General features: G+C 49.1%; 2 protein-coding genes across 2 annotated transcripts; both read right to left on the bottom strand.

Annotated features, from left to right (window-relative positions):
- Positions 1–3,813: 3,813 nt before the first annotated feature.
- Positions 3,814–6,150, bottom strand: CC84DRAFT_1087168 (uncharacterized protein; the record flags this gene model as incomplete). Its single annotated transcript, XM_018174188.1, has 4 exons — positions 3,814–4,512; positions 4,890–5,626; positions 5,677–5,828; positions 5,891–6,150. The coding sequence occupies 4 exons, from the start codon at positions 6,148–6,150 to the stop codon at positions 3,814–3,816; spliced, it is 1,848 nt and encodes a 615-aa protein (XP_018039531.1).
- Positions 6,151–7,673: 1,523 nt separating this feature from the next.
- Positions 7,674–8,954, bottom strand: CC84DRAFT_1174514 (uncharacterized protein; the record flags this gene model as incomplete). Its single annotated transcript, XM_018180100.1, has 2 exons — positions 7,674–8,324; positions 8,373–8,954. The coding sequence occupies 2 exons, from the start codon at positions 8,952–8,954 to the stop codon at positions 7,674–7,676; spliced, it is 1,233 nt and encodes a 410-aa protein (XP_018039530.1).
- Positions 8,955–9,438: the final 484 nt, after the last annotated feature.

Raw genomic sequence — 9,438 nt, 5'->3', positions numbered from 1 at the left:
TATTTAGTAATTCGAGCGTAAGGGATGGCGGTACCAAAGAGGTTAGGTGAATATCCTACACTATATAATAGTATGATGCAATAAATATTAAGAGAAGGCTAATAATTTGTATAGAGATGAGTGGCTTTAATTTAGATATAAAAGTAAGCTTTTAAAGTTAACTATGAAGAATAGAAATGTTTAAAGAACGTCTAAGACTATATACTCGTCTTTCTATCCTCTATAGTCCTGGTCTGCTCCCTCGCCAATGCCTCCTTAGCGGGAGCAACCTTCTCCTAGAGCATCTTGCTCCCTTGCTAATGCCTCCTTGGTGGGAGCACCTTCCTACTCCCTCGCTAAGGTCCTCTTGGCGGGAGCATGGTTACGTGACCGCCTATGCTAACGTAACTAGGGTGGTCGCTTAGCGTCCTTTAGTGCGTTGGCCTCTAGGTCCTTTGCCGGGTTCTTCCCGCATATCACCTTTGTCTTCCTGTAGTAATTCTGTGTGATTGTAATAAAGCACTTAGAGGTATATAGGAGCTTAATATTACGAACTAGAATGTGAGATGGGGGATGGGCGCTTAAGACAAACGAAGGGCCAGGATTAAGGTCACGATAGATGCCGAGCCACTAGGGCCAAGGAAATCACGTGATATGATCAGCTGCTCAGCCGACTGAGCAACTGAGTAGATCAACTATATAGGAACCCGAGTATAAACTCTCATACTCGTGCTCAACCTGTTTATTAATCTATCGTTTGGATTACACTCAGGCCATATTGTTGACTCGTTACACTTCGCAAGATACTATCGTATTGTAACGGGGATCGCTTGGCTTTGGGCTAAGCTAATCTCGAAGGGGTTCTGGTGGGAAATGAGGGCTTCAGGAAGCGGTATGGTCGCGTTAGATTAATGTGTCAATCAACTATGGTGAGGTTGTGTTGCCAAAACGTCACAAGTAATCTTTCCGTAAGGAAACTGGATGCAGTAACTGTATCGTGGATTAACGATGATGGATTACCACGGTAATCCATCATCCCTATATACTCCTATCTAACCTGGCTCTATTGGCTCTGTGGCTCTGTCTTCCACAGATCCACAGATCCACATATCTAATCACGTGACCTCCTCACGTGTTTATGTTGTGTTCCGCATCGGAACCGTAAGCGTAATTAAGGTCATCACTATCCCATTGGTCATCGCTGCTGACGCCGTCATTATCGTAATTCTGGTGCGGCGCGGTCGCCGTAACACGTATCAACAAGACCCCTTCCCTTCCCCTCAGTTGTCTTGCCCGAGAACCAACCTTAACCCTTTAGGACTAGCTACCCTTCTGGATTCAACACTTAAGTAGAAAGGTTTATACTTATACTTAACCTATTTATTAATCTATTATTTAGATTTCACTTAGGTTATATTATTAACTTGTTATACTCTATAGGATACTATTATATTAATAAGACCCTTCCCTTCCCTTGGTTATCTTGCCTAAAAATTGACCGTAACCCTTTAGGACTAGTTACCCTTCTGGATTTAATAGTTTGGTACGGTTTAAGTTAGCATTTAGGGACTCACTCACTATCTGGTGGAGTTTCGCATGAATGCACACATCGCATTCATCCCACTTCGGCGCTGGCAGTGTGCTCTGGATAATTCGAATACCGTCAACGGCAACTTCAAGTCTTCCAATGGCTTTATTGCCTGGGTGACCCATCCTGCAGTGAGAACCCTCTGCCATAAGCTCTGACTGTACCCTCTCAACGCGAGATGGCTTGACTGCCTGCTTTCTTCTTGTCTGAGTAGCCGCGTTGGCTATCAGCAGGTCCTTGGCTTTTGGTGGCCACCATTGTACTTGAGATTGCATACTATGTTTTTGCGACCTCCCTTGTACAAGCAATTCTGTCCAGAGTCGAAATCGATTCAGATTGTACGGCAACGTGACAGCGATCCTGGAGAGGTGAAGAAACCCGGGGTATACGCCACCCACGAGAGTCGGATAGAACTGACGCGCTTAGGTGTGTCAATTTTTAACCCAATCTCGCCATGTTCAGCAATCTGTACACGCTGTCCTCCTGCGTACACCGTGTCCGATTCTTGGCCTATAGCAGGCCTTTTCCAGGTTGGTCTTCGATGGTTTGCGACCTGGCAATTCGATCCAAGATCTATAATCCATTGTGTAAGCTGTGCCGTAGGCATTTGATTGACCGCGCCTATCTGTATACAGGCATTGGAGACGTTCTGACTCTCATGCGGCTTCCCATTGTCAGAGTCAACAGTGCCTCTTGGCTTCTCTGCCTTGCATTTCTTGTCCGCACTTAGCAACACGCTACGCAGCAGGTGCTTCTTACTTGCTCGAATCTTCTCAAACTTTTTCTGGGTCTCTAGGTCAGGATACTATCCATCGGGCCGCTTCTTTGTGTTGATATAGAAGTAGTTGACAAACTTGTGCCTACGTCCGCATAGGTACTGTGGTTCCTGAAACCTCTGGTTATCCTGAGACCGTCCGCCTGGTTCCGGACCACCAAGTGTTGTAAATGATTTCAGCGTCGACGCCACCAACTGCATTTGGCGATAGTACAGAGAATATTAGTCTACCAGGTCATATGCTAACATGAAGGGCTCATCCAACTGGCTCTTCGTGATCATACTAATACGATGGGCTGCTACCCATGTTGCGTCCGTCTCATTCACGGTGTTGAGGAAATCGTTTTGGGCTCGCTGCCCTTGCGTCTCTGGCATCTTCGCAGCCTCCATAAGCCGTTGGATATCTCGCCACCTGTCAACCCATTCCTCAATATTCGCTCGTGTTGGACGTTTCTGAAGTTCTTGATACTTTGCTAGGAGCTGAGACTCTCGCTCCTCTGTTGACGGGCGCAGAGCTGCTTGAGAGCTCTCCTCCGTTCGTGCGGTGTTGTCAGGTTTCCCACAAGGAGGAAGTGCCTCCTTGTAATCGTCTCCAGGATCTCGATATGGAATTTATTGAGAGCTGCCACCTTCATATACTCCTGCTCCTGCTTTGTGTACTTAGTCAACTAGAGCGAATATCTCTTGAACTCCGCATCATCCAGGTCCTCGTCCTCATACACGGTGTTAGGTGCTCGAGTTCTCTTGTAGAAGGCATCTGGCATCTTCTCCCTCTGGATCCCTTTCCTTCTCCGTGAGCACAAAGAGAACAGAGTCTTCGAGATAAGTCTCATTAGGATTTTTTTCACATTCGTGATTCTTGTCCCCATGTCCGGATTGCCTGCAGTCGTGCGGCCATCATGCCCCAGTGTCTCGACTCCGCGCAGAGCCCAAACCGATCATGCATATCGGAGAGGGATTACGCTGGCACATCTATCTGTCCCTCGACCCGGAACGGCATGATTATTCCATCGATGGTCATGGCAGAGGATGCCGGCGATTCCCGCTGTCCTTTACCGCGCGTGTCTCTGTTTTGGCTGCATCCAACTCCCGTAATCATCTTGGGTCTGCCTTCATTCGATCTTTTGGCGTCTTCCTAGGTTTGAATTCGCACCATGTATTCCAAAGGCCCAAACGACGCTGCCGATACTACAGCCGGGAGAATCTTCGCTGTCAAGTGTCATACCTGGCCAGGCCTGCCGCCATGCAACATGATAAAAAATGAAACAGCACCAATACACTATCTTGTCATCTCATGAAAGAGAATTTATTAGTCTTTGGCTGAGGAAGCGAGGTCGTAAAACTCGAGCCGGAAGATCCCGTGCTGTTGGTCTGTGTCCTATTCTGCGACGAAGTGTCCAGCTCAGCGATGGGCTGCAAATGCTGTGCAATAGCATTGTAGCTGCCATACATATTCGGAGGCATCGAATGTCTATTCGTGCCATTGGATGCGGATGCGGTCGTGCTCACAGTATCGGATCGCAGAGGTGGGGACTCTGGGTTGATGTTGTTGTCCAGGCGGTCCATGAGCGGGACGAAGCTGCCAAGGAGCATTTTGCGCACGTCGCCGCTGACTGTGAATCTTTCGTGGTCTATGATGTCGCTGTTGGAACGTTAGAAATGCTATAGAAGTCCCGCGGGTGACATACACGAAACCATTGTACTCTATATCATCATCCAAAGCTCGGAGGCGCTCGGTCGCATCTGCATTGTCACTGAATTGGACGAACTCGATGCTCACCGGCCGCTTTTTGTAGCCCAGAATCTTGCGTTTCTCCAGGTCCTTGAGCAGCTTCAGTATGTATTTGTAGACCTCATCTGAGGTCTCCATGCCGGCCCATATACCGTCCGTGAGGATGATGAGCGTCAATTCTTCCTTCGGTTTAGTTCCTTTGCGCTTGCTTTTCTCGAGCTCCTTAAAGTAAGTTGAGAACACTGTCTCAATTGGTCGTACCATGTCGGTAATCATATTACTGCCATCACGCGGCCTCGTGGCTTGCATCTTACTCCTGAACTTGCTTTCGTCTTTGGAGCCCTTGATGCTCGTGGAGGATAGGGTGAAGAACAGGTCCATGCCATCTTTGTCGAAAGGCTTGGCCTTCATGACAAGCGTTTCGAGCAAGAATGTCGCCTCATCCCAGTATGGTGCCATACTAGAAGCATTGTCGACGAGGAATACCTTCCAAATTTTGTCAGTAAAGGCCACTATGCATCAGTGAGATAGGAACTTACGATATCCCGGTTGTCGAAGTATGCTTTAAGTACATCATCCGTCGGCTTCCTGTACCATGCACTGTCTCGGAACTCTTCGCGCGCTTGAAGGACATTCTGAGGTTCTGGCGAAGTCTCATTCTGCTTCCTGTGTGTGTTGAATGTTGTCGCTCGCCTCGGTGTCTGTGGCATTGCCGGAGGCGGTGGAAAGTAAGGACCTGGCAATACGTTTCCGGTGTGTGTTGAGGGGCCCTGAGCGGACGCCGTAAGAGCAGGGAAATAGCTATCTCCGTTCACGGCTTGTGGCCCCTTAGGGGGTCTCGTAGAGTATACTTCCGTGGGATGTGCTAATGCGGGTACGGTTGGAGTTATCTTTGGTGATCGAGCTCCTGCAATCTTTGTCAAGGATTCATAACGAGAGGCTGTCTTCAAGAAATCCGGGACCTCAAGATTGTCGATCTTGGGCTTTACGCGAGGTCGCTGTGACATTGCGTTGAGGTTGGTCTGCTGCTGAGCCTGGACCTCAAAGGGTGTCGACGGAGCCTCCTGGTCAATATCGCGGAGCATATCGAACAAATCGTCCATATGAAGCATCGTATCTTCTGCCCTGCTTTTGCGGAGAACTTCTTGAAGACCCGTGTACAGCCCTTCAGCTGGTATGCGCTCGGTATTACCACCAGTAGGAATAAGCAAAAATTGCTCGATGAAATCAAGCATGTTCTTCGTGATGTGATCTGTGTTCCGTGCAACGCTCCGCAAGTACTTATGCCACTGCTTCACCTCAGGGAGGATCTCAATCCCGTTGTGGAAGAAATCTCCTGGGTCAATCGTCCGCTGTTGAGGATCCTTCGGAGCAAATTCCAGGATTCGATCGACTGCCTTTTGGCGGAGCATTTTGAATTGATAGACGCCTTGGGAGCCTAAAACAATCCAGGTAACAGCCATGGATAGCACACAGCCAACCGACCAGATGTCTACACTCTGGGGGACCTTAGCTCTAGCGTTCCGATTTCGAGCGAAGCACTCCGGTGCAGCTGAAGTTCTTGTTAGCTTCGTATAGCACCATAATACCACCGACACATACCGTATGACTGGGTCAGTCCATCTTGAATGATTTCTGGAATAGAATCGCGATCAGACTCCAGTCGCTTTTGAAACTTTGCAAACCCCGGATCTGCCAGTTTGTATTCGTTGTCCACGACGATGATGTTGCCCGGCTTGATGTCGTTATGCCAACTGGTCCCAGGTCAGCTCGTGCTTCTCAAACAGGGTTTGGAACTGCAGAGAACGTCGCTTACCCCGCATATTCGCCGTTCCTTGTCTTGATCTTGTGAATGCCCTTCAACCCATCGGCAATCTCAATTAACCGTGTCCAGAAATCTTGCATCTCATCCGGCATAACCGGCGGAAGACGATACATGAAGATTTTCATGAGATCAAACCTCCCGTATTCGAGCAGAATGTGCTTCAGGATGACAATTTTCTCGGTGTCTTCGCCGTTTTGTTTTTGCGCCTTTCGAAGTTCTTTGTGCCCAAAACTACCCAGATATTTGATCATCCCCTTGTTGTACTTTAGGGCGTCGAATGCGCTTTTCTCGTCGTTGAAATAGGCTAAGTTACGACTGTTGTTTCCTTCTTCGAAGGTCTTGAGGGCAAATTGGTAGCACTAGAAGAATGTTAGTGGTCGACGATTCAATGTGCCAGCTCTCAACTTACCCAGCCAAAGTGTTCGTCATCAAACCGCGTGTGCTCGTCCTTTGGAAGATTGTCGCGCAGCTGCTGATTCACATAGTCCTCCTGAACCACGATGGAGTAGACGCGAGCTTGACCCCCCCGTCCGATTTCTTGCTTCCTAACAATGGGTATGATTCGTTGCTCCGGAACGTCTTTATCCATATCCCAGCGAAGGGTCAAGGGACGAAACTTCCATTGCGCCTTGTCGAATCGCTCAGCATATTCAATGCCTCGGGCCTTATCAATTGTCTGAAATTTTTCTTTCAAACTCCCCAGGGACATTGGAATGTATTGGTCGACAATGTCCTGCTTCTGGACTTGGTCGATCATGTGGCCTAGGTTGATTTCGAGGAGTATACTGAACACAACGACGCACCGATCGCTTCCATTGTCGCAAATCTTAGAATGCGAAATAGGTGGGAAAGACTGCCGCTTTCCATAAACCGACCACAGTAGGCGTTCTGCGTTGGTATAGGCCCGTCCGTCCTCAGTAATTGTGCCACTGCCCATCCATTTCATCAACTGCGATGAGCGAATATACTCGCGACCGCCCTCGTATGCCGGCATGACCTTATAATCGTCCAGCTGCTTTCGAAACTGATCAATCGGAGACATACTGGCCACCGCCATGTTTGCGCATCGAGAAGAGCTGCGCAGCTCTTGGTCGCTAGCCTCACGTTTGTAAGGTACCGCAGAAGAGGGGCAGACTGCGCGATCGAAGCGCGGGAGGACGCGAACTCAGGCGCAAAAAAACAATACCCAAAGGAAAGGATGCGCTCGCAAAAGACGAGAGAAGAGTGGAAGAGGCCAGGCAACGACATCTCTGCGAAAGGCTGTTACTTCGACCAGGCTGGCGGCCTCCCAGAGCGTGACCAGTCTCGGTGTTTGCAGGTGGTCAGCTCCTTGCCCAGAAGTGCCGCCACCATGCAGCCTGGTTTCCGGCCCCAGCCTGGTCGGCATCACTGTTCCGAGGCAAGCGAGGGCTGGTGGAGGGATCGAGTCAGAAGGAATGTCTCACCATCATTTTGGCCAGATTATTTGGACGCTATATGCATTCTGGGGCCACATGGGATCGCAATAGACATGAGGAAAAAGAGAGGTCAATACACCTTCGAAGCTTTTGCCGCGTCGGCTCCTACTACAGGGCGGCGGCTAGGTGCAGCACTAAGGCAAGCTTGGGGTGCTACGAGAACCAGGGCCTTGCGCCCCATCGAGTTCAGCTCGCGCTTTTTTGTTGGGACCCTTCAGCCACTGCGTCCTCATGAGAGTCAACCATCAACCACAGTCTTGCCTACAAGTACACGGGATTAATACACTGGAAAGCCCACGTGGAAGCACGCTATAAACCTACGCATCCTTCTCCTTCTCGTCGTAAGACGAAGGCAGGCGACGCTTTCGTCTCTCATCCGCCAGGTAGAAAACCAGGAAACCTATGACGAATGTTGCAACAGTCAATGGTACGGTGACTGCGAGCCATATTCTCATAGCTTCCCACGAAAAATCACCCTTTCCACTCGAGGACCCCTGGTACTTTACGACGTCGGTGCTAAAGAAGGTTGATACAAATGTTGCAGGGAGGAAAATAAATGTCCCACCGGCGATGACCTTCATAATGATGGCCTCGCGATACGACATTGTTGTTAGATCTTCCATCTTCTTGGTCGCAAGACTTTGGAGCTTCTGGAGTAGCAGATTTTTCCTGTTTCCAGTTAGGTCGACTAGCAATATGGCTCGTCGTCTTTGACCAGAAAATGCGTGGACCATGTTGTTTAGTTGTTGAACAAAGGCCAGAACATCCTCTGCGCATGGGTCCTTCATCGGAAATTCATCATTCGTTATCAGCTTCTCGTAAAATTTGCGCATTTCTGTCATCACTTCCATGTTGGACTCCAAGACCATGACTGCACTGCTTGCTTTCTCCTCGAACTGCTGAACATCCTGGAGAACTTTGGGAGTGAAGTTCTTGTTCAGCCATATCCCTACAGGGACTTCATCTGTCTAGTAAAATGTTAGTCTCCTGGATTTTTACCAGCTTGGGGTACTCACCAAAGAGCTGATCGCGATTTCAAGATGATTCAAGTAGCCCCTCCAGTCCCCCGTCGCCCAGTGGCAGTTCATCAAATGCACGATTAGGCTGGAGCGGAAACAGTTCTCGGTAGTGTCAAAAGTGAGCTCTTCCGGAATGCCTTTGGCACTTCCAGTGAGCTCTAGTACTTTATCGCGGTAGTCTTTCAGTCGGCCTTTTGCGTTCATCCATAATGTCGTTCCTTGCTCTACATCAAACTGATGATGGAACTGACTCTGCTGGATGGACCAGTCCTGATCAGTGAATTTGTTTGAACTCTTGTCGTCAATCCTCGCTACTCTTTTCAGGTTGTAGCACATTTGATACTGTCTACCACTCCGTCCTAATGCGGTAATTGTTGGCCCCCGAGGCACTTTTACTGCTTGTGTCAAGGGCTGCGCTGTGTTTGCAGTCGGCAAGGCACCCGTAGACGACTGCTGCGCTGCGTTGCTGGTGGTTGGTCTATACGAGAGAGTTGTTTGGTCGAAGAAACCACTGAAGCCTATTTCCTTTTGCCGTGGTGGATGAGCAAATACCGCGATGAAGTCAATGAACGCTGGCATTATTTGATGGTACGTCAGAAGCCTCTTTAGTATCCGCGGGGTTACCCGAAGAGGTTTCGACGACAGCTTGGCATATAGGAAGCTGCTCTGATCAGTAGGTCTTCTCGTGCTGCCAGAAAGCTACCTACATGAAGCGGCATTTTGGATCTCGCTGAGGTGTCAATTTCCAAATTGTTTTGCCAGTAGAGGGATCGGGGGTATCCTCTTCGCCAAAATGTTTTCTCAGGGAACCTTCATTCGAGAATTGATAATCGACGAATTCTGTTGTTGTTAGCGAGGCTGCGAGGTGCCAGGGGGAGACGCACTGTTCGCCTTATCGTCCCAGTCGCGTAAATGAACATCAACATCTTTCTCGTCGCGCGTTAAGAACCGAGGCTCCGATGTCTCAATTCGCTCGTTATAGGCCTTCAAAACTCCACTGTAGGACGTTTTGTACATCAGACATCGTGGATAAGAATCGCTCCCATCATAGGATCGCTGGAAC

The sequence above is a fragment of the Paraphaeosphaeria sporulosa genome (assembly GCF_001642045.1).
Source record: "Paraphaeosphaeria sporulosa strain AP3s5-JAC2a unplaced genomic scaffold CC84scaffold_3, whole genome shotgun sequence".
Lineage (NCBI taxonomy): Eukaryota > Fungi > Ascomycota > Dothideomycetes > Pleosporales > Didymosphaeriaceae > Paraphaeosphaeria > Paraphaeosphaeria sporulosa.
This window is presented reverse-complemented; position numbering and strand designations above follow the sequence as displayed.